This window comes from Vulpes vulpes, chromosome X, assembly GCF_048418805.1.
Source record: "Vulpes vulpes isolate BD-2025 chromosome X, VulVul3, whole genome shotgun sequence".
NCBI lineage: Eukaryota > Metazoa > Chordata > Mammalia > Carnivora > Canidae > Vulpes > Vulpes vulpes.
This window is the reverse complement of record NC_132796.1, coordinates 104317800-104343314: the sequence shown is the minus strand read 5'-3', so window position 1 is coordinate 104343314 and position 25515 is coordinate 104317800. Positions and strand designations below refer to the sequence as shown.

Sequence of the window (25515 nt, the reverse complement as noted above, 5' to 3'; positions counted from 1 at the left end):
GGAGTAGTTGTTCATCCTTTATTTATCTGGGGTAGTTGTTCATCCTTTATTTGAAAGGACAAGGAGAAAGTATAACAGATGTGGACATTAATTTGGGACCACACGACCAGGCATTCTTCAATGTAAAATGGATTCTTTTCCAAAAGTTCATTTGTGAGTTACTGTTAGGAACACAGAAAACATTTTGCCCCCTAGAAACCAGGTTCTGTGTGCTGATTAAGTTTTCTGGCTGGCCCAAAACAGCCTGCTTAATAAGTATGGCTGAACTATAGAATTCACACACTAAGTGGCAGATGTGACACTATGTCTCTGGGAAAATGTGTTCCACATTCCAATTTGGAATGCTAGGAAATGAGTCCCCTTCTCTGAAGGGATGGGGGTGAGGAGCTTGGGGAGGACACCCCCAGGTCTGGAACCCAGATGCTCTAGCAGCTGAGGAATTACCCGTCCACCCCACCCCTCAAAACTGGCAGCCAGTGCAGGTCCTGCAGAGGTTCTAGCGACAGGAGTGCAGGAGGAGGGGGCAGGCCACAGTGGCGTCTTGCTGAGAAGCAGCTGGTTCTAGGTGCCCAGCTTTCTGTCCTGGGCTTGGCAAGCCCTATTGATAAGAGGGATTTTATCTTTTCATTCTCTTCATGCCCACTTTCTTCTTGGTGAAATTATCCAAAGCCAGTTATTCTGTCTCTTTCTCTTTTTAATCCTGTGACCATCCTGGCCAAGATACCTATATCATTCCTTGTGTCATTTAGCTCTTTCCTGAACACTTAATACTCAATTGAAGAGAATTCCCTGGGGCACCTGGGTGGCTCAGTGATTGAGCATCTATCTGCCTTTGGCTCAGGTCGTGATCCTGGGGTCTTGGGATCGAGTCCTGCATCAGGTTCCCCGCAGGAAGCCTGCTTCTCCCTCTGCCTATCTCTCTGCCTTTCTGTGTCTCACATGAATAAATAAATAAAATCTTTAAAAAAATAAAAGAATTCCCTATTGTGGAGAATGTGGTTTTTTCCCCTACAGGAGTGTTAACGAGGAAGAATAGAGGCCATAAGGTGTCAATGATTCTGAAATGGCCATCAGGAAGTGGATTTGGTGATGTTCCACTGAGGTGTGAGTCATGTGGTGTTACATGCAGATCTTCACTTCTGTCATAGGAGCTTTGTGGAGCTGAACTTCCTGGCTCTGGATTCTGTAAGGTCCAGGCAATCTAGAAGCCCACATTAGTTATGTAAAATGACACTATATAAATCCACAGAGACAAAAGAACATAAATGGTTAAAGCTGTCCACAATCACAGGCCAAGTGCCACTAGGCAGTGGTAGCAAGATAGAGCAAGAATTTATAAAAAGGTCATTATTTATTTTGTATTTTTTTTAGAGAGGGAAAACGGGGGAAGGGCCAAGGGGGGAGAGAATCTTCAGCAGGCTCCACACCCAGGGCAGAGCCTGACCTGGGCCGAAATCAAAAGTTACGTGCTTAACTGACTGAGCCACCCAGGTGCCCCAATAGGTCACTTTAAAAATGACATTTTGAAAAAGTCCACTAACAAACAGGTAGTAATTACATTAGCTTGTGATACCCCAGACTCCTTTTGCTTTGATTGTGTACTATCCAACAGATTTCTAACTTTCTAATTTGGCTTACCATGCAGATTTCTCTCTTGTGAGAGAGTGATATGCTGGCCATAAAATGGGAGTATCCAATCTCCTTAATGGTCTATTTCTTTTAGCAGAAATTAGCAAATTGGCCTTTTGGTTGATGCATTGGCCTTTTGTGAACTTCGTTAGTGTGAGTCCATTCTCAAGAGCCATGAGAATCAAATACTAGATTCTGGACCCTGGGGACACAGCCCAGGTGATGCATTTGAGAGCCCCTATTCAGACGATGTGCCAGTGAGCCTTTCACTGTGCTGGTCTGGGTCAAAGACATCTCTCACTTTCCAGATGGGAAACAGAGCTGCAAAAAAAGTAGTGTGACTTTCCTATGGTCCCCACAACTGCTCAGCAGTGACAAATCTGGGGTTAGAATCAAGGTCTTCAGACCCTCACACCAGTGCTCTTTCCAAACACTGATGTTTTTGCAGCCACACACCCAGGTCAGATCTCATTCCCTGAGTTGCTGAATGGAGATAGAGGAAGGAAATAAGAGAGGAGTGGAGAGCTGGATTTGCTCTCTTAAGTTTGCCCCATATCAAATAGGAAGTAATTATTTAAAACCAGGCACAAGATAATGTGGTTTATGTATACAATGGAATATTACTCAGCCATTAGAAACGACAAATACCCACCATTTGCTTCAACGTGGATGGAACTGGAGGGTATTATGCTGAGTGAAGTAAGTCAATCGGAGAAGGACAAACAGTGTATGTTCTCATTCATTTGGGGAATATAAATAATAGTGAAAGGGAATATAAGGGAAGGGAGAAGAAATGTGTGGGAAGTATCAGAAAGGGAGACAGAACATAAAGACTCCTAACTCTGGGAAACGAACTAGGGGTGGTGGAAGGGGAGGAGGGCGGGGGGCGGGGGTGAGTGGGTGACGGGCACTGAGGGGGACACTTGACGGGATGAGCACTGGGTGTTATTCTGTATGTTGGTAAATTGAGCACCAATAAAAAATTAATTTATTAAAAAAAATCTATGCCATGAGGAAAAATTAAAAAAAAATAAAACCAGGCACAGTAAAAATGCCATCTACTGTATTCTAGTAAGTGGTGTGCCAGTGGCTAATTGAGTGCAGTTTCTGAGCTAAGAGCATTATTTGTTGCTGATGTTATGATTGCTTCTAGTAGGAGCTATGTGAAAGCATCCCTGGTTGTGTTCACAGAGCCAGGAGCAATGCTACCCAGTGAAATATGACTAAGCAGCTTAGATTTGCTTGCTCTATTGCACTATGTAATGACATTTCCTCCAAAGTTCAGGGGTTAACAGAGGCAGCATGCTCAGCTGTGAGAATCGGAGAATGTGATTCAAGATGGCCTAAGTTAATTTAAGATTTTATTCAATAGGAACAGGGGAGAGATGGAATGTTCTTAAAATATTTGGAATTTTTTTTTATGGGCCTGAAACAGAGCTATGTCCATGTGGTTCTACTGAATCCCTTGCTTTTCAGCTGATTATGTTTTAACAGATGAGTGACAGAGCCTATTGTGATCACCCCAAACCCTAAATTAGCTTTAACTGGAAGTCGATTGAATGGTACTGAAGCCCCATGACACTAGAGACATCACCGTATTCTGATCGTGTATACGGTGTGGCTTCTTCTCCTAACAAGGATGTGGCCAGGGGTGTCACTGGTTATCTCAGGTGGTTAGAGCAAGGTGCCAGGGAATGGTTCAGCTTGGTCCTGTAACCATGGGCTGGACCCCCACCCAACCGACACTTCACACATATGGACGGCAGCTCACAAGGTGGAACTAGATGAACAAATAGGAGTAGCTCAGCACAGCCGCCCACTTCCGGCAAACATCAGCAGATGCTTACTGGGTCAGGACTTGAAATGAAAAGGCCAGTGCTGGAATCAGCCATGGCCTCTGTGGAGACAGGTTTGTCATATGAGAGATTTTCTCTTTGCCACGATTAGTTGAATTAGTCATTTTAAAGGTTGTAACAAACTTGCTGCCGATGGTACAGATGTGGCTCATATTGACAGCAGCAAGGGATTTCTTTTTGTGTACAAATCCGCAGATTTCTTTTTCTTCTTTTTAATGCCTCATGACAGTAGAAGGTATTCAGATAGGACTAAAATGCCCCTCAGAGCACTTTCTTGTGTATCTGCATTGGTTCCAGCACTCTCTTGCCTTGTGAGTTAACTACTTGGAGTGCAGTTTGCTCATCTATAAAATGGGGGAAATAATTGTACCTACATTACAAGCTTGCTAGGAGAAACACGTGCAATGAATAGAGACAAATGTATGTATCTCCCAGCATGGTGTCAGTGCATAGCAAGGTCTCAGTAAGTCAGTACACTATACCTACAAGATTAGTGAGGAAATGGAGCAGGGGCTTTGGAGATTTTCTTCTCATGTGTTTCCTTATGTTTGTCTGCTTAAGGAAAATGTCATAAAACAGCATACGTATTGAAACTGAAAACTACTCCTAAGGGTCTATTTGTAAAGCCATGAAAATATTAACTGTTGTGTGGATTATACTGCCAGATCCTCAACAGTTTAGAATTAACACCTGGTGTTGAGTGGATGGAAAAGAAGTTTTGTTGTCATTGTGGATATCCAAAATGTTAAAATGTGAGGAAACATTTAAAGATCAAATGTTGGGCAGCCCAGGTGGCTCAGTGGTTTAGCGCCACCTTCAGCCAAGGGCCTGATCCTGGAGACCCGGGATGGAGCCCCACATCGGGATCCCTGCATGGAGCCCACTTCTCCCTCTGCCTGTGTCTCGGCCTCTCTCTCTCTGTGTCTCTCATGAATAAATAAATAAAATCTTTTTAAAAAAATAAAGATCAAATGTTTTGTGGGCGCCTGGGTGGTGGAGTTGGTTAGGTGTCTGATTCTTGGTTTCGGCTGAGGTCATGATCTCGGGGTTGTGAGATCAAGCCCCGCATTGGGCTCTGTGCTCAGCAGGGAGTCTGCTGGAGATTCTCTCTCCCTCTGCCTCTGCCCCTCCCCACAACCCCCCATCCCCGTGAGCAAGCTCTTTCTCTCAAGTAAATAAAATCTTTAAAAAAAATTCAATGTCTTGTCTGAACTCAGCTATTGATGTAGTATTGGACCTTATGTAAATTCACCTTATGTTAATTGACCAGAAGTATCAGTGATAACATCAATAGTCAATTAACATATTTAGTATGTTCTATGTATTATATACTATGTTCTTACAATAAAGTAAACTAGAGAAAAGATGTTATTACAAACTCATAAGGAAGAGAAAATACATGTATGGTTCTGTACTGTATGTATCAAAAAAAATCCACGTGCGAGTAGACCTGCACACTTCAAACCCATGTTTATCGGGTCAATAGCGCTTTTAAAAAATCTTTCTTTTTTTTAAGATTTTATTTTTTTATTCATGAGACACACACACAGAGAGGCAGAGACATAGGCAGAGGGAGAAAGAAGCAAGCTCCCTGCAGGGAACCTGATGTGGAACTCGATCCCAGAACCCCAGGATCATGACCTGAGCTAAAGGCAGACACTCAACCACTGAGCTACCCAGGTGCCCCTCCCCACAAAAAATCCTTTAAGTTTAATCTTTGTCTTTCCTGTCACTTACCCAGAGTAGAGTAAATGTTTGTTGTTGTTTTTATCCTTTAACCTCACCTCATCCCACTGCAGGAGTAGAACCTTGAAAGCATCTAGGAGTCGTCTGAGAAGCAATCTTTTCTTTCTTGTCCACATCACAGTTGTGGTAAATGGAGGGAGGGGATCTTGTTCATCTGACCTTGGCAGATCCAACTGGAACTAACCAGCTAATTTCTGGACCCAAATGGTACAGAGAAAGTGCAGCTAATCTGTGGCTCAGCTTCATGCCATACTAAACAGGCTAGTGAGGCTCGCACAGAGTAGCAGAAGATGAGTAGCATCATGGCTTCATGTTGGAAAAACCCAGGCAGCGTAAATATGCAAATCTGCATTTCTTTTAACAAGCCTCTGTGCTTTGCAGACAGAAGAGGGGAATTGGTTCTCCATTTTGTATATAGAAATGGTTGGGATTAGTTGGAGGCAAATGGCCTGTACTGCAACCGACTTCTTGTTCTCTCCGTACCCCCCTCCGCATTGGGCAATTCTCCTGCCTTTTCCCAGCGGGGCACCAGTGCCTTTAGGTTTTCTGCGTCATCATCTCTAAACTTGGTCTCATGCCTCTCCTTTCCATGAGGGTCTAAAAGACTGCTAACAGCTGAAAGTGTTGTGCTCCCTCCAAATGTTTCCATTTTAGTAGGGGACCAGTCTCAGCACATGGAGGAAAAGTCCCCGGGGTGGAATTTTTACTAGCATTCATTTTGGGGTTTGGAAGGGTGTGGTGCAGTGGAGAGTGTTCCTGGTTATATTTAATCTTTCAACTGCTCTGACTTTGTAATTCTTAGGCTTTTCTTTCTGTACTCCTCCCTAGAGACGTCTTTTAGCTCTTCCTGTGGAGTGCTTGGTGCTATAAAATGAGAAAAACAGTATCCATGGGTAAACTCTAGTGTATTGGCCTTTTCTAAAAAGGAAACTGTATAGTCCAGGCAACTTCCCTCGCGCAGATGCAGTGACTCTTGCTGATGCAAGTTTCATTTTCTGATTAGGTTATTTGTCCTAATTTCAGCCAAGTACCCATATAAGTGAATCATGGCACTATTGCCACATATAGGCAGTCAGTTACCCTGGATAAGGAGCAACAGAAAAAGGGGGAGGTTTTATCACAGTTTTTGCTCTCATGCCTTATTCTGCTAATATTTTCTTCTGCTTATCTCACACTATACCCGTCTCCACTACACCTACCGAAGACACACATCCACATGCACACACCTTTTCATGCTCCTGTTAGGAATGATGGGCTAAAAACAAGTGAATTTCTTGCTTTGTTACCATTTTGGCATACATGTCATTAACACTTTCCCACTGATGTGCTCTAAGGGAGGTTAAGTGAATCTGGAATCCTCTGGGATACTAGATACTCTCTCCAGGGTCTGCTGCATCTTGTTCAGCCAGACTTTGGCAGACGAAAACAGAATGCCTATCCATTTAATCCTGGACAACTTTGAATCTAATATTGTGGCATTCAGAAACATATTTGGGATGTAATATCATTTGACTCTTTAGTAATATTGAGATTACCTCTTTACTAAAAGTAGATTAGTGTGTAATTTTTATTCTTTCAAAGATCTGTTTATTAATTTTAGAGTGAGAGAGCATGCACACGTTCACACGTGTGAGTCGGGGGAAGGGCAGAGGAAGAGAGAAAATCCTGAAGCAGAGTGCCTGAGGAGCACAGAGCCTGGGGCAGGACTTGAACCCAGGATTCTGAGACTGTGACCTAAGCCAAAATTAAGTGATGACAGCTTAAAAAAAAAAAAAAAGAGAGAGATGACAGCTTAACCAACTGAACTACCCAGGTGCCTCTAACATGTCGTTTTTAGATGTGATCGGGCTCTTCAGTCATATTGTTTGAATGCAAAACATTCATTGATCAAATGAGTAGTACAGTCGTGAATCCCAGAATAGGCAGACTTCTGTCGGCTCATATTTGCTTATATTATCTATATTGACACCTCTTCCCAGTGTGAAAAAAATGGCCACTATATATTTTCATTCTAGAGACAGAGTTTAGGTCTTAAAGAATATGTACACAAAGAAGACAGAATTTTGTCTTGACGTGGCTTCCAGAAAACATGCAGATTAGCAAATGACATGGATGGCTCTGAATAATAGGCCCATTACCAATCATGTCCCACATGAAAAGGTATGTTTTATTCCTATCGCTGCATCTGGGAAAAGAATATTCAAACTTCTATAATTCCTGGAATGAAATGTTTTTAGAAGGTACATTTCCAGGATCCCTGGGTATCTCAGCGGCTGAGCGTCTGCCTTCGGCTCAGGGCATGATCCCAGAGACCTGGGATGGAGTCCCACATTGGGCTCCCTGCCTGGAGCCTGCTTCTCCCTCTACCTGTGTCTCTGCCTCTCCCTGTGTGTGTGTGTGTGTGTGTGTGTGTGTGTGTGTGATAAATAGATGGATAAGGTTTTTTAATAAAAGAAGGTGCATTTTCATCCAGAACCTGGGCATCTGGTTTCCTATAGATAAATATATCTACATCCTTGGCTGGCAAATTAATAGATTGTACCTATGATTCAAAATACTTCTAGTTTCAAATACACATGTATGAGACTAGAAGAATTCTCCATACATTTTAATGCATTGAATACACTGATAGAACAATTAATCTGTACTTAAAACAATAGCTGACTGGTGTTTTCACTAGGGACAGTGGCATATCAGAATGAAGACAAAGTGAAATATAGTATTTATTTCATGTTTTATTGCTGACAGTTGAATAGTATTAGGAAGGCCAGAGGTCACATCTGGAAAAGTCACCTGAGGCCAGGAAGAGCCAGCACAGTTTCAGATTCATGAAGACAAACCAAGAGGGGCAAGGTCAAGCAGCAGAGACCAGGAACAGAGGCTGGGAGCAAAACGCAGGCCTGGAGAACTCTGGGTGGCATGGATTTAGGATCCCAGGCTGTTGGGACCCAGTGGGTGGTAGCAGGGAGGATGAGGAAAGGCAGTGTGGGTAGTGGCTGTACTGAATCCAGTGATTGAACTATGCCCTTGGCAATGTGTCAGAAAGGCTCCACCACCTTCTTCATGGGCTGTAAGGACTTTATGTAGGTGATGGGCATGAACTGTAACCCATACATTCGGGTTTCCTGGAACTGGGCTGCGTATTGACATGCCTAGGTTTGCTGGGGACCCTGCTTCTCAGCTTGGCTCTCATTTCCCATCACTGCTTCACTCTGACTCACTGATGGCCTGCCACATGTAATTAGGTGGCTCAGCTGCTGCTTTCACTTCTCCCAAAGGTATACATACAGAGATTTGGGTCTTGGCTTTTACATTTTTTTCTCCTGAGAGCCGGAGGAAGTGGCCTTTTGATAGTATAAAGGTTTGCTGAGTTGAATACTTACAGTGTCTGACAGTTTCAATTTCCTTTCTCATAGGTATTTGATCCTGATGACCTTTATTCAGGGGCCAACTTCTCCAAGGTCCTCAGTACTCTTTTAGCTGTCAACAAGGCAACAGAAGGTAAGCAGGGTTTGTGATTTATGAGTCGTACATGACATGTTAGGATCCACAGGCTTCTCATTCCCCTGGGAGCCAACTGTGGCCAGGATTGTTCGATTGGTGCAGATTTCTCCTCTCCTCGAAAATAAATCGCAGTGGGTGTCAACATGCTTTCATTGTTCATAGCTTAGGATTTAAACATGCCTATCACAGATGTTCCTGTAATGCCCCCCATATAATGGCAAGAGCCAAGAAACCATTTCGTTCAAAGCTACGGAATAAGCAACAGAGTGTAACAAGACAGAAAATGAAAAGGAAGAAACCAGTTCTCTTTTTCATGAACTTTACAGAAGATAGCTGTTACTTCCCTGTCCCCACTAGAGCATGTTTTTCTCAGAGATTTTTGTGTGTATCTGTCCATGTAAAGGAAGCCATCAGTAACCTGGCCCTGGAAATGGAATCTCAGGTTCATAGGGACTGGAAAAAAATTTTTTTATTTGAACGTTTAATAGCTACCACATTGGACATATTGAATGTAAAGCCTAGTAAATGTGAAAAAAATGCTGATACCTTGGAGTATAGCTTCACTCCTGTGAGACAGCACCTTACCTACAGCTGGGTGGGAATAACCAGAGTTAAAATGCTTGAAGCCCTCACCATGAGTCTAAGCAATTCTTTTTTTTCTTAAAGATTTTATTTATTCATGAGAGACCCACACAGACATGCAGAGACATAGGCAGAGGGAGAAGCAGGCTCCCTGTGGGGAGCTCGATGCGGAACTCGATCCCAGGACCCTGGGGTCATGACCTGAGCCAAAGGCAGATGCTCAACCACTGAGCCACCCAGACATCCTGGGTCTAAGCAATTCTAAGAGCCACCGTTGGTCTCATCTTTGAAACAACTCTGGGGGTAGGTATTATTATTAGGTCCATATTTCGGATAAGGGAAGTGAGGCCCACAGTTGCCCAGTTAGAAAGTAAGTGGCAGAACTGGGATTCAAACCTACATCGGACTGACCCTGGGACCCTTATGGCCGAGCATGGGTCTTGATGTTCACACTGTTGGGAGAGTCCATAGGCTGTGTGCTCAGCACTGCCAGGTGCTACAAAGGAAGTGTCAGCTATGGTCCCCACCCTTGAGAAAATGACTGTCTATTTAGGGACACTCAACTTACCCACATGAAACAATTAGCGAACAAGAGCAGACAATATAGTCAAGTGCCAAATAGAATGGAGCATCTAGGAAGCTATCAAGTAATTATAGTTTTAGTCAAAAGAACTGTATATAATAGCAATAAATGTAAAAATACTTCTCTAGAGTTGTTCTTTTGCTATTTGGGAAAAAAATGCTTTTGAGCTATTGCAAGGCGTATAGCAGAAAGTACAGCTAATTCAAGTAACTATATTTAACACACATGACAACTACCCAGTGCTGGGCAGGGAGGATCGTATAATTCTAACATTATGCCATACAAATTATACGTTCCTTTGCCAAACTCTGCTAGCAAGTTTTACAGTCTCTTCCCTTGCCACAGATATTTATAAAATACAAGGAGGTGAAAGTTAAAATCCACAGCATCAAGGAAATTACTTGGATACTGAGCTTGTCGCCTAGGGAATGTTTGGGCTTTAGACTTTTGCAGTTTATGTCTTTTAAAAATAAATGGAGAGGAAAAGAACCCTCATTTGAATTTGTCAAAGAGCCAGCTCCTCTCTTTAGCACACTGTCAGCGTACAGAAAACATCCAGCTCAGCGCTGGTCTGATCAAATTTCACAAGGTTTCAAGGAAGAGAAGATTCTTGAGTTTGATTTTTTAAAAGAAGAATACTGGTATCAAGATTGCGTCTTTCCCAGATATCTCGGATTATCCTTCTCCACCACCCCCCCCCCACCCTGAGGCTCTGGGGTAGAGTTTACATTACAATCGCCACACATACTGCTGCCTATGAGGAAGACAAGAACCACCCAGTTAAGGGCCAAAACACAAAGAGAGAAGTTTGAAATATTTCAAAGTAATAAGAGCCACAAACAGCTGTTTGGTACCCAATATAGTTCTGCCTTGGATAACAGGGCGTACTGTTGCAACTGGTTTAAGAGAGGAGAGTTGTAGGGAAATGGGTTAAGAGAAAATGTGGCTCTGTCGCTGTTTTTCATTCTACTGGACAGCAATGGCCAGTAAGGTTACGCAGAAGGAAGTTGGCCACCAAGATGGAGGGAGGGGGAATGAAATACCCTTGGCATGTTCCTAATGGTAACAGTGAGGAGGACGGCCAGGGTGCCTTCGATAATGTCCCATGAAAGATGACGTTATGTTGTAGCAGTGTTTCTGACAGGAGTGGTTCCTTTTATCTTGCCTTTTCCTCTTTTCACAGATCAGCTATCAGAAAGACCATGTGGACGTTCTTCTCTTACTGCAGCTAATAGTTCTCAGACAAACCCACAGGGAGGAGTTGCTAGCACAGCTCCAGGCCTGCAAAGGCAGTCAAAGACAGTGGTAAGTATAGAACTCAATTCCCCTTGCCTGTTTTAAACTCTGTAAAATGAGATCCCTATCCTGGTTTCATCTGCATATGTGGTGAGATAGCCGGGTCTGTGTGTTTGGGGCGTCACCCACAAAACGACTTTGAAACCCAGCTCCAGTTCGGGCTGGCCCACTGGCACCCATCAAAGGTATGTGAGCCAGAGGGTCAGAGTGTTGGGGTTGAAGCCCCAGAGATGTTTTCCTTCCATGAACTGAGTGAGTTGGTTCACAGAGAATGCTATACAACTGGAAGTCCTTATAACTACTTCCTAATGGCAGTTTGCTGTTGTTTCCTCTACCCCTGGTTTATTAGGAGAACTAAATTGTGCCTGGCACAAAATAGGCAATTAATATATATTACTTGCTCTCATCATCGTTATTGTCATTTTATTTTTCTCTTTGCATTCCTAGTGAGCCTGTGGGGAGCTTGCGCACTGGCATAGCCCAGTTATCTTTGCTTTTGGTCTTAATGGGAGCTTCTATTTGGGAGGAACCACCTATCTTTTGCTCTTTAGAAACCTTTATTCCTTGTCAGAAGCCACCCACTCCCTTTAAGCCATCAGGAGCTCTTACTTCCAAAGCACTTTAACTACTTCCAAAGTGCTTAACCTTTCGGGATCACGATGCCTTTGAGGAGCTGATGAACTCTACGGTCCCACAGCCCTGGGACCCTCACAGATTGTGTGCAAAATCTCCTGTGTGTGAATTTATGCATGTGTGTCTTGGGTAAAGATCCGTTGTGCTCATTAGCTTCTCTAAGGGACCCATGAGAGGTTAACAACTCCCGATTTAGGTAACTATGGGGTATTTGATGTTTGCATATGACTAAAGCACAGCCAATTTAAGATATTCTTAGCAATTGGGAGGTGGGAGGCTGATTTTATGGGTAGATTAGTACCTAATCTTGGCCGTATACTTATGTAAGACCGTGTCTGCTTGTGGTAGAGGCAGGGTGGAATAGTTTATCACTCTACTCTGTTTCGCAGTTCATTTAAATAAGTATCTTTAGGTAATTGGCGAGGGAGAGGGAAATGAAAGCTATGGCCTCCTTCAAAATATACATTCTCACAAATGCAAAAGGTCGTGCGTGCTTCCGAGTGTCTTATTAGCCTCCCCTCAGCCCCAGTCCCACTCCTCAGCTAAAAACTCAGGACTCAAGATTGAGGTAGACCTGGGGTTTCATCCTTGGTCACTCTACCTTCTTTGCCTCAGTTCATTTAATTCCTGACCCTGCCTCATGTAGATGAGTGCTTAATCTGGTGTGTGTTTTTTTTTTTTCCTCTTAGGAGATGACGGAAAATGGGAGCCATCAGTTGATAGTGAAGGCAAGATTCAACTTTAAGCAGACGAATGAAGACGAATTGTCCGTTTGTAAAGGGGACATCATTTATGTCACCAGAGTTGAAGAAGGAGGCTGGTGGGAAGGCACGTTAAATGGCAGAACAGGCTGGTTCCCCAGTAATTATGTCCGAGAAATTAAATCCAGTGGTAAGTGGGTCTTTTAAGAGCCTTCTTGAAAGTGACTCTTGTACTTTCTTGTATTTCTACTACAAATCTTGTACTTTTTAAAAAAGATTTTATTTATTTATTCATGACAGACACACACACACACACACACACACACACACAGAGGCAGAGACACAGGCAGAGGGAGAAGCAGGCTCCATGCAGGGAGCCCGATGTGGGACTCGATCCCGGGACTCTAGGATCACTCCCTGAGCCCAAGGCAGGTGCTCAACTGCTGAGCCACCCAGGTATCCCAAATCTTGTACTTTTAATTGGTTCCCAGAAACTATTTGTTTCTGTATCTGTATGCCCACAGTAAGAGTAGGAGAGAAATGTGGGGGTGGGGGTGGGGGGCGCATGGAAATCTGTGAGTAGATATTTTGAAACACAGTTGTATTTAGATTATATCAAGGCAGCAGAAACCCCAAAAAGCAAAAGAATTCAAAGCTCAGACAACTAACTGTTCCACCTTAACTATATCCTCTTCTGTCTACTAATTGTAGCTCATGTAATATAGTACATAGTCTTGCCTGCTGCTCCAAGGCTCACCATGGCAGAAAACAATAATAAGAGAGGCCATGTGCTAACTTCCTTTTTTTAACCCTACGCTCCTTAAGCAGACCTATGTCTAAATGCTTCAGAGATGTGTTTGAGAAATAATAATTGTCGGACCGCAAGAAGCTGTCTGGCCGCTTTGTTCTGAATAAGATTGTCCTTAACTCATTGCATACTACTAACTGCTTGTCCTCTTTCATAATAATATCCAGAGAATAAAATCTAGTAATTCTTCATTAGTCTTTCTAGAACTTTCTTAGGTAACTTCCTTGCCTTTTATTATTATTATTTTTAAAGGTTTTACTTATTTATTCATGAGAGACACACAGAGAGAGAGGCAGAGACATAGGCAGAGGGAGAGGCAGGCCTCATGCAAGGAGCCCGATGTGGGACTCGATCCTGGATCCTAGGATCACGCCCTGGGCCAAAGGCAGATACTCCACCACTGAGCTACCCAGGTGTCCCACCTTTTATTATTTAAGAAAGTAGATCCTGCCTCTCTATTACCAAAGACCCCTGATACGTAAAAATATGTCACAATCTGGATAAAATAGCGTTCAGTTATTTACATTATTATAATTCCCCAAATTATTTACCCAAGGGCTCCTTTGAGTGGTTATCTCCTCAGTGCAGTTTTTCTTTTGTAGATGCCTTTATTGCTTTCTTAATGCCTCAAAATTAATACTATTAACTAATATAATTATAGGCTCACTGTAAATAAATTAAAACATTACAGAGATGTATAATGTAAATAATACGAATTCCTCTCTCCTTTGTACCCTCTCCCAGATAGGCACCAACCATTGGGAGCTTTTCCCTAAAACATTTAATAGAAAGTTTAGTTTGCACACTTTCTCTGTTGTGTGTTGGTTTAAGGGCAGGGAATGCATCTTTTTTAATGGAATAAATGTTTACTAACAGATTTACAATTATATACGTATGTGTGGACTTCTTAGCATTTTTTTTTAAGATTTTATTTTTAAGTATCTCTACACCCAGTGTGGGGCTTGAATTCACAACCTTGAGATCAAGAGTCACACACTCAACCAACTGAGCTGCTCAGGTGCCCCTTAGCATTTCTTTACTGGGAATCAAGATGTTTCTGTTGAGTCCTGAAATATTTTCACAGGCCTTGATTTGAATTTCCTTGGTTTTGATGATCCTCACAGCTGATTTTTACCCCTTGCTACATCTTTCAGTTGCTTTGATCTGGTTATCAGGGTAACTTTCCAGACTCACTCTAGCTTTGTTCCTTGATTCAGTGTCTTCATCTGCAAAATTAAAAGCCCCAGCACTTGCTGCCTTGCCTGGGAATCCCAAGCATTGTTGAGAGGGCACAGGGAGTGGACACACAGCATGCCCTCATTATTGTGTCCCTTACTGAGATGCCTTGTAGCCCAGGCTGGCTGCTGTACTAGGGACTGCCCTGGGCTGTTGTCCTGGGCTTTGGACTCTTTTCTTCAGGTTTCTTCTATACTCTCTTTGGCTTGCAACTCAGTGAAGGACTCACATGGCAAGGTCTGGCTCTGATTTGAGCACTTAGGTAATCCTTAGAAGCATTTCGCCCATCTGTCAAAGATAGATCTGTACAGTGGGGCCCAGGAAGTCTGCTAGTTAAATGAAATGTAATTTAAACTCAGTAGCCAGAGTGATTCTTTTCTAAATGGAACTTGAGTAATGGTTCCCCATCCCAAAAAGAGTAAAAGCCAAGGTCATCTAAGTAGTCTACAAGATCCTCCAGGATTTGGCTTCCCATTGGTCCTCTGACATCCTCTCTGACCTTTTTCCCCCTCACTCCTTCCACTTCAGCCACACAGGCCTCCTGGTTGCCTGTGCCAGACGGGCACCTGCCTCACTTGCTGACCCTCTGCTTGGGACACTGTCCCCAGATATCTGCATGACTGGTCCCCTCACCTCCTCAAGTCTTTGCTTACTTGTCTGCTTTGCAGTAGTGCCTTTCTTGATCACCTGAGAAAACAGCCTTATCCCCATTGCCTCTGTCCCCCTTCCCTGCTCTATTGTTTGGTTTAGCACTTCTCCCCATCTAATATAATATACGTGTGCTTATTTATTTCATTTACTGTCTGTATCATACCATTAGAGTGTAAGTGCCATGAGGGCAGAGATGTTTTTGTTTTGTTTAGGCTTAGTAAATATCTGTAAGATGAATGAATACTGTGGGGCAGGTCATTACATTCTGTTCAACCCATTCACTAAGCATCAGTTAGATACTGGGTAGTGGTAGAGCTATAATAGTCTGTCCTCACAGACCCAGCCTCTAAGGATGTTACAGTCTACTGTCAAGATAGGAGTGTATGTAACCAACTGTAACAAGATAGCACAAGGTAAGTAACACAGACAGAGCTCTAAGTCTAGATAAGATGCTGTTGGAGCAGTAAAGAAATGATTCTATTAACAATAACCTCAGCGGGGGGAGAGCACTTAAATTGGGTCTTGGAGGATGAAAAGAAGCTTCTGCAGGTAGAAGATTAGAGGGTGTGCTCGCTTCGGCAGCACATATACTACAAGGTTAGAGGGCATTAGTAAGTTAAAGAATGGAACTTGGAGGGCAAGGCACTGACAGGTGGTAGGGTGATTTGGGTTGGGGGGAAGGCAAGTAAAGAGAAGTGGGGCCTTGCCTGGAGCTGCATGAAGAAGGGTGTCAGTGAGAAGCAAGGGATATAGCATGTGGTTTGGAAAGCTCTTTCTAGTGCTAGTATAGAGGCTGGATGACAGAGAAATGGTGGGGATAACTGACGAGGATGTGGGGAAGCCAGTAGAGACTCTTGCTAAGATCTAGGCAGACCAGATAGTGGTCTGGGCCACTTTTGTGATAGTGGAGTGAAAGAAGAAGTGGGTGGATGTGGTGGAGACTGTCAACATACAATCAAGAAAATTCGCTGACAATTTGTTATGAGCACAAGGAAAGAGGTGAAGATAACTCCAAGTCTAGGGGTTTAGCTTGAGGGTGAGCTCTTTAAGGGCATGTAGTATCATGTACCTAGCCAGACAGCAAAGGGTAATTTTTTGTCACAACTGGGCCATCAGGCTCTGTCCTGGACTCTGGTGAGGCACAGAAATATAGACATGTTCATAGTCTAGTGGGGGGGGGGGCAGATCTCTTACCATGTAGCATGAGAAGTTCAGTGATAGAGTTTTTTTTTAAGATTTATTTTTATTTATTTATGATAGACAGAGAGAGAGAGAGAGAGAGAGAGAGAGAGACAGGCAGAGGGAGAAGCAGGCTCCACACCAGGAGCCCAACGCGGGACTCGATCCCGGGTCTCCAGGATCATGCCCTGGGCCAAAGGCAGGCGCGAAACCGCTGAGCCACCCAGGGATCCTCCAGTGATAGAGTTAAATGCAGGGTGCTATGAAGAGTGGCGAACAGAAGAGGGATGCCTGACTCACTGGACATGCAGGTCAAGGGGGATTTATTTGTCCTTGTCAACTTTCTGTCTCCATAGGACCTCATACAGTGCTTTAGGCACAGGAAATATAGGAATTGATACGCACTGAACTCCATTAATAGAGAAGATGGGATGAGGAGGGTATTTGTGAGTGCGTGTGTTGGGTGGATGGTCAGGACCGAAGATGAGGAGTTGCTTTGGACATGTCGAGTGGAGGTGCCAGAAAGTCATAGTTGTGAAGATCTGCAGCAGGTAGTTATCCTTCCAGATTTGGAGTCTGAGGGAGAGCTAAAAACTGGCGATGAAACTGAGAACTGACAGTATAAGGTGAGAGGCAAGAAAGTATAAACTGCATAGCCGGTCAACAGCAGAAAGAGTGCGCTGTGGGTGGAGAGGTTGTCAGAGGCTCTGTGGAGGAGGTAGGGCTTGAGCCAAGCCCTCAAAGACGGGTAGTCTGTGGATAGGCCCAGATGAGAGGGGAGGGTGATCCAAGTTGTAGCAATGCATGGGGGCAGGACAAAAGCCACAGACGATCTGTGGTAGGATTGAGTCGAAGGGAGCCTGGGGGATGGTGGAGGAGATCAGTTTGATGGAATGAGCTGTTGTTGGGAAGGAGGTGTTGAGCCTTTGTTGACCTGAATTCTTTCCCATCCCAACTTGTGCTGCCTTCACAGAGTAGGGAGTAGGCCAAAACCCATTGAGGAGGCTGCTGAGGGACATTTTAAGTTCTATGCTCTGCTGTTTTGTCTGGTTTAGAAAATGCTTGTCAATTTTTAATGTCTGTCCGTGAAATTCATACTGATATATAAGCTTAGGAAAGGTTTGTCTTTAAGGAGTTAAAAAAATGACTCAAAGGGGCCCCTGGGTGGCTCAGTCGGTTGGGAGTCTGCCTTTGGCTCAGGTTGTGATCTCAGGGTCCTGGGATCAAGTCCCATATCAGGCTCCCTGCTCAGCAGGGAGTCTGCTTCTCCCTCTCCCTCTGTGCTCTCTCTCTCTCAAATAAATAAAATATTTAAAAAAGTGATCCATAGATGAAATGCATCTCTCATAGAAATGAAATTGGCCACTCAGTTTTAAACCCCATGGCTATACAACCTCTTGGGTCATCTATAGAAGTTAAATCAGGCATCAAACTAAAGGCCTCCTGTCATCTCTTTCTGCTTACTCTTGGGTCACATATGTAACACTGAGGTCACTCAAGTAGTCTGTAATTCTGACAAATTCATTCAAGGTAGCCTGGATACTGTTCATTCAGGCCAACATTACCCATTCTTTTGTATTGTCTTAAAAACAAAACAAGCAACCCTAGCCGGTGCAAACCCTCGCCCTGCAGATTGCTGTGCCGTGGGAGTACTGTGCACAGTTTTCTTCCCTTGAGCCTGTCATCCACAAGAGTACTTTGTGCTCTGGTAAATGTCCTAGGGGAGTGGCATTTTAAGTTTTAGATTCCACTGTAGCTTTTGTCGAGAAGATAATTATGGCCAAAGCCCTGGGGGCAGCTTCTTCCCTCTGTTCAGGCAGAGGCTGGTTTCAGAGGACTTGTGGAACTACCAATCTACTTCTGTAGAAAGTTAAGAAATAGAATATTTGAGGGGTGCCTGGGTGGCTCAAATGGTGAAGCATCTGCCTTGGGTTCAGGTCATGATCTTCAGGTCCTGGGATTGAGCCCCATGTTGGGCTCAGCAGGGAGCCTGCTTCTACCTCTCCCTCTGCCTCTGCCCATGCTGGTGCTCTCTCTCTCTCCCTCTTCCTCTCTTGAATAAATAAATAAATAAATTTGAAAAAATAAATAGAATATTTGAGTATCTGTCACACGCACACAAACATGCACTCGCACCCTCAAACTCCTTTCAACATGAGCTTGAAGCTGAAGGTAGAATAGGTTTTCATGAGTATGATGATAAAAGCCTCTCACCAAGGATGATGGAATCTGGAAAGTGGTGACATTAAGAAGCCATTGTTCTCAGTCCTGCTTGCATACCTCTCGATTTCTTGTTACATAAGAAAAACCCTAATTTGAACAAAAATATTTTTCAAAGATTTTATTTCATGAAAAATGTATGTATGAGGGGTGCCTGGGTGGCTCAATGGTTGAGCGTCTGCCTTTGATTCAGGTCGTTATCCCAGGGTCCTGGGATGGAGTCCCTCATTGGGCTCCCCGCAGGGAGCCTGCTTCTCCTTCTGCCTATGTCTTTTCCTCTCTCTCTGTCTCTCATGAATAAATAAATAAAATCTTAAAAAAGAAAAACACATGTATGAATAAATTAGTCATTATATAAGCTACAGAAGCTACATTAAGGGCATTTGCCCCTCTGTTTGAATCAGATACGTTACAAATAAGAAAATTAGCCATTGTTACAATTTTCAGTCCTTTACTTAAAAATCACTGGTGACCTATAAATTAACATGTTATTTATACATTAGAGAAATTTCTGCCAATACATCAGGAACATGGTCAATTATGTCTCTTTTTCATTTTTGTCTTTGTTCCTTAGAAAAAAGCTAAGGGTTCTATCAGGACTTGGCGTTAAAATTTTCCTGGCAAAATTTCCATGCCAAGGAAGTATTGAAGCAAGTATGATCAGAACAGATATTTTAAGCAAATTCTGTTTTCTGCCACCAGTTCAGTTAAAGGGTCATTAAATCCTTCTTCTAAAACTTATTAGCAAGAAAATATAGATATCACATGAGGAGATTAGGTAGCATTCTAATTAAATTTGTATTAAGGCAGATTAAGAAATGGCTCATCCTACTGATTGTAAACCAAAACTAGGATTGAGCTTTATATTTAGATTTCCTTTTGTAGTCCCCTGGGTATGTCACATAGATGTTTCCTTTTTTTTTTTTTTGGCTTGAGATTTTGTATTCTGCATTTTGGGGCCTCCTTACCCCCACTACATAGATGTTTCCTATCCAAAGAAACTAGTTGTCACTGGATTTCTTTTTGTCCAGTCACCACCACAGGCAATAGGACTCTGTACAGTGGCAAGGGAGGGGAAGGAACCGGAGGTTAATTGGAAAGGGATCAGGGCACCTGGGTGGCTCAGTGGTTGAGCATCTGCCTTCAGGTCAGGGTGTGATCCCAGGGTCCTGGGATTGAGTCCCTCATCAGGCACCCCACAGGGAGCCTGCTTCTCCCTCTGCCTATGTCTCTGCCTCTCTCTCTCTGTCTCTTATAAATAAAATCTTTTTTAAAAATTGGAAAGGATATTTACATCAGGATTAGGAGGGCTTCTGAGGGCTGCATCTGTGTGATACTTCTATTGTTTGAGTTCTGTTATGCCAGATAACCCATCTGAATTCTTCATGACACTGACTGATGTCAGTGATTGAATTGAATTGAGTAAGAGTGATGAGAGAGGCCACCTTGCCTTGTTCCTGATCTCAGGGGGCGTTGGCTCAGCCTCCCATCTCGCACCATTTATGTAAATGCTAGCTGTGGGGTTTTGGTAGATGCTCTTTATTCAGTTGAAGGAGTTCCACTTCATTCCTGTTTGGGGGGTTGGTGGGGGTGGGAGTTTTTTACCCCTTGAATGAATGTTGAGTTTTGTCAAGTGCTTTTTCTGCACTGATTGATATTATCTTGTGATGTTTCTTTTTAGACTATTAATGTTGTGGGTCACATTGATTGATTTTTGAATATTTAACCAACCTTGCATCCCTGGGATGAATTCCATGGTCGATGGTGCTTTAAAAATATTGCTGAACTTTATTTGCTAATATTTTGTTAGAATTTTGTGCATCTATATTCATGAGGGCTGTTGGTCTGCAGTTTTCTTTTTTAAGACTCTCTTTGTCTGGCTTCAGGGCTGGGGTAATAGTGACTTCATAAAATGAGTTTGACGGCTATCCTTCCTTTCATTTTCTCTAAGGGACTATAAAGAATTGGTATTGCCTCTTCCTGAAATATTTGATAGCATTCTCCAGCAAATATAGGCCTGGAGATTTCTTTTTCACGAGTTTTAAATTTAGAAATTCAATTTCCCTAATAGTTATAAGGCTACTCAAATGGTCCGTTTCCTACTGGGTAAGTTGTGGTAGTTCTTGTTTTCGGGAGAGAGTTGGTTCATTTCACATCTAATTATCAAACTTATATGTGTAGAGTTGTACAGAGTATTGCTTTATCATCTTTTTTTTATAATAAATTTATTTTTTATTGGTGTTCAATTTACCAACATACAGAATAACACCCAGTGCTCATCCCGTCAAGTGCCCCCCTCAGTGCCCATCACCCATTCACCCCCACCCCCCGCCCTCCTCCCCTTCCACCACCCCTAGTTAGTTTCCCAGAGTTAGGAGTCTTTATGTTCTTTCTCCCTTTCTGATATTTCCTCTTTTTGCTATCTCCAGGGGCTGTTATGATATCCCCTGTTTGGCTCCTGATATTGGTAATTCGTGTCTTCTCTCTTTTTTTTCTGTCAATCTCGCTAGAGGTTTGATAATTTTATTGATCTTACCAAAATGCCATCTGTTTCTTTGCATCACCTTCAGCCACCCAGGAATCTCCAGATCAGCTACTTCCTTTTTTTCAATTCTTGTCTCTCCATTCTACATTGCATAGTTAACATTTTGTTTCATTTGCAATTACCCATTCCAGTGGCCTTTCCTGCTCTCTTCTGTTTCTTGGCAGGCTCTCCATTACTGTTTACCCTCCTTTTCAGCCTGGCTTTTGAAAGGTGACCACATCTTACTGGTATCTCTAGAAAGTTTAATTTTTACCAAGACTGGCTTGTATTTTCATTGCACAAAGCAACTGTGAGTTCTAAGTAGAACCATTAAGGGTACATTGTAGAAAACTTGCCTAATCAAAAATGAAAAGAATTGGGTAACTGTCAACTTAGAAGATATGTGAGTGTACAACACCATGATATACTGGAAAGTATACCACACTTGGCTGTACAGTACTTGGTTCAAGTCCTGGCTCTGCCACTTACAATCTCAAGTATAGGCAAGGTTGCTGTATATTGTTCAGTTTTGCCCAATAAGTAAGGCCTTGTGAAGTCACCAGGTAGATCCAGGAGGATCTTGAAATAACGCAAAGCTCCCCAAAACTGGCTATGCCCCACTTGTCATCACTTGCAAGTGGCAGAATTGGCCCAGGTTGCTGCCTTTTGGCCTTATTTTCACTCTACCCAGCATGGTCCAGCCAGATGATTCACTGTCACAGGAACAGTCCTCCCTTGAACATTGCCATTTCTGTAGCTGTGCTTCTGGAATCTTCTCTACCTAGAAAATTCTCTACGGTTTTCTCTCCCAGTTTGAATTCTTACCACTCTCCAGGACTAGATCAAGTGCCCCTTGCCCAGCTAAGTCTTCTCTGACCATCCCAGCTCAAACTGATGGTCCCTCTGAACTCCAGTAGGAATCACTACCAGTGCCATCAACTGAACCCTTCAGTAGCTTTATCTCTGGACATCATAAGGGTTAGGAATGCAGGCTCTTCTCAAGGCACATCTGGGCTTCAATCTTGGCTTTGCCATTTCCTAGATACATGCCCTTAGACAACTGGCTTCATCTCCCTGAAACTTAGTGACCTCTTCTGAAAAATGAGATCACCTCTGCCTGACAGGGCTGTTGTGAGGATCAAATAAAATGTCTTAAAAGCTATTAAGTTCCAAATAAACATAAAGGATATTTTTAATGTAATAATAATTAAAAGTCAAGGTTAGATGACAAAATATTCATAAAATAATGTTATGATAGGAGAATTAGAAGCATACCTGGCTGGCTCAGTTGATAGAACATGTGACTCTTGATCTTGGGATTTTGACATTGAGCCTCTCATTGGGGATAGAGACTACACAAAAACATTAAAAAAAAAAAACATTGTTAGGAGAATTGCAAAACTATAAGTAAAGTAAGAAAGATCTCTGTGTGCATGTGTGTGTGTGTGTGTCTCTTCACAAATACATATGTAAAAAAAGTGGGAAGACATGCTTTATAGAGACGCCTGGGTGGCTCAGCGGTTGAACATCTGCCTTTGGCTCAGGGCGTGATCCCAGGTCTGGGGATTGAGTCTTGCATCGGGCTCCCTGCAGAGGAGCCTGCTTCTCCCTCTGGCTATGTCCCTGCCTCTCTCTCTGTCTTTCATGAATAAATAAATAAAACATTTTTTTAAAAAGGAAGATATGCTTCATAATGTTACTCTGATGATGGTTAGCTCTGAGTGATGGCTAATCATTGGTTTTTATTTTCTTTTCTATAATTTTCATTTTTAGGATAAGAATGTAATATGTTTAGAACTAGAAAACATTTTTTAAAAATATTTTATTTATTTATTCATGATAGGGAGAGAGAGAGAGAGAGAGAGAGAGAGAGAGGTAGTGACACAGGCAGAGGGAGAAGCAGGCTCCATGCAGGGAGCCCGATGTGGGACTTGATCCCAGGACTCCAGGATCGCGCCCTGGGCCAAAGGCAGGAGCCAAACCACTGAGCCACCCAGGGATCCCTAGAAAACACTTTTAAAAAAAGATTTTTATTTATTTATTCATGAGAGACACACACAGAGAGAGAGAGAGGCACAGACACAGGCAGAGGAAGAAGTAGGCCACATGCAGGGAGCCCGATGTGGGACTTGATCCTGGGTCTCCAGGATCACATCCTGGGCTGAAGGCAGGCGCTAAACCGCTGAGCCACCCGGGCTGCCCATAAAACATTTTTTAAAAAGAAAAATCAAGCGTGATGTTATGTTACATTTAGTTATTCATATATACTCTACCATACTTCAGAACAAGTTTAAAGTACCATATAATATAGTAAAGTAAAAATGGAATATAAAACAAAATGAAGCAAAGGAGAAAATGAAAGTAGGAAAGATTAGTGATGCTGTTAAACATTTATCATCACCATCTTGTATTTATCTTATTTGTTTTTCTTTTTTTTTTTTTTTAAAGAAAGAATGTGGGGCAGCCTGGGTGGCCCAGTGGTTTAGCTCCGCCTTCAGCTCAGGGAGTGATCCTGGAGACCCAGGATCCAGTCCTGCATTGGGCTCCCTGCATGGAGCCTGCTTCTCCTTCTGCCTTTGTCTCTGCCTCTTTCTCTGTCTCTGTGTCTCTCATGAATAAATAAATAAAATCTTTTAAAAAAAGAAAGAATGTGTTAGGCTATCTCTTAATTGTGAGTTTAATAGCTAAGATTAACTTTGTAAAAGAAAGCATTTTATCACTCAATGTCATGATGTTAAAATGATACATAAAGAAGAATTTTCTGCCAGTTTTTTTTAAGATTTTATTTATTTATTCATGAGAGTCACAAAGAGAGAGAGAGAGAGAGAGAGAGAGAGAGAGGCAGAGACACAGGCAGAGGGAAAAGCAGGCTCCATGCAGGAAGCCCAGTGCAGGACTCAATCCCGAGACTCTGGGATCACGCCCTGAGCCAAAAGTAGACGTTCAACCACTGAGCCACCCAAGCGTCCCTTTCTGCTAGTTTTTAATGTGTTAGAGATTCTGATTATTTTATTTTTGGCACAGTAGAGAGCCCCAAGAAAGGATGGTTGCTATTATCTATATTATACTTGTATAGTAACTTATGAGTTACAAATATATATATATTTGGTTAGTGTTGGCTTTACTTATCTGTTTTTATTAAGTTGAGTGGAGAGACAAGACTGGAGTAAAGAAACAAGCCTGAATGGAGTGAAGTTCTTACCCTGGGCCTGCCATTCATTAGCTAGGCCTTACCTCCTTAGAAATTGAGGGGGCCTGGACAAGAAGATCTATCTAGAGTTTAGCAAAATTATAGTTTCACTTATTGAGGAATGTACATTTCCATTGATCATTCTATTTAACAATATCTACTGTATGTGAGTTGACCTGTGTAATAAAATGTTCCTCTTAGATTTCTATGACATTAACATAATTTACATGTCTTTCATTCACAGAGAGACCTCTCTCCCCCAAGGCTGTCAAAGGATTTGAAACAACTCCACTTACCAAGAACTATTATACTGTGGTGAGTGTTCAGATCATAACCAAAAAGTTTCTTGACTGTATGGAAACTTTTCAGTGGCTGAGCCACTGATGTGTCGAGTAACACTTATGGGAGACTGGGTAAAGTATTGCAAAGGTCTCATGTCAGCTGCGCTACAGTAAAGCTCTTCTGCTTGTAGGCCTCTTACAGATGTCTAGAAGTTTTAGATTCACCATACTGAAAAATTCAAAGATGGTACAGTGATTCTGAGCAAGGCCTATTGAACAGTGCCGAAAGAGAAATTGGTCCATAGGTAGGCATCATGGGGAAATTCAGCAGTAGATATAGCTTTACTAAATATTTAGAAGGTGAATTCCCAGGTTCCTCTAAGCAGTAAGTTTTAAGTGATTGCATACTGTGATTTTATTTTAGAATAAATCAATCCATTATGATGTCCTCTGAAATATGATCAACTTTGTGTTCGAGGAGAGCCTGAAGGGAAGACTGCCCTTTGGCAAAAAGCAAGGAATTAAATGGCTCTGGCTTGAACACAGATATGTCAAAATCTATTAGCTATAAATAGGGCATGTGCAATATTCAAAATAAGTTCTCATTTGAAAAAAATCATATTATTCTCCTCAATCTTCTCTCTGCTTTCTTTCATATCTACTTTCCAGACTTAGCCCAGTCACTAATGAAAAGGTCAAGTCATCATAACCTCTAAGTTTTCCTGTCTGATAGCTTTGTCATCATCCTCCACCTCAGCTGAAATAGTGTCACTTTTCCCCCAATATTGGATATGCATTTGGACTGCATACTGCTTTCATTTTGTGCATGGATAGTTTTTAAACATCTCTATACACTGCGTTTCAGAAAACAGATTTGCACTCTTCAGTGAATCTGC

The 25515-nt window shown here is 42.5% G+C and overlaps 1 protein-coding gene across 12 annotated transcripts in view; it reads left to right on the top strand.

The window, feature by feature from the left end:
• Positions 1–25515, top strand: part of ARHGEF6 (Rac/Cdc42 guanine nucleotide exchange factor 6) — a 101977-nt gene that overhangs the window by 22266 nt on the left and 54196 nt on the right. For all 12 annotated transcript variants that reach the window (XM_025987826.2, XM_072743356.1, XM_025987827.2 and 9 more), the window contains 4 exons: positions 8648–8732; positions 11084–11205; positions 12519–12720; positions 24583–24653. In XM_025987826.2, coding sequence (XP_025843611.1) covers positions 8648–8732; positions 11084–11205; positions 12519–12720; positions 24583–24653 — 480 coding nt within the window. The remainder of the gene's footprint in view (positions 1–8647; positions 8733–11083; positions 11206–12518; positions 12721–24582; positions 24654–25515) is intronic.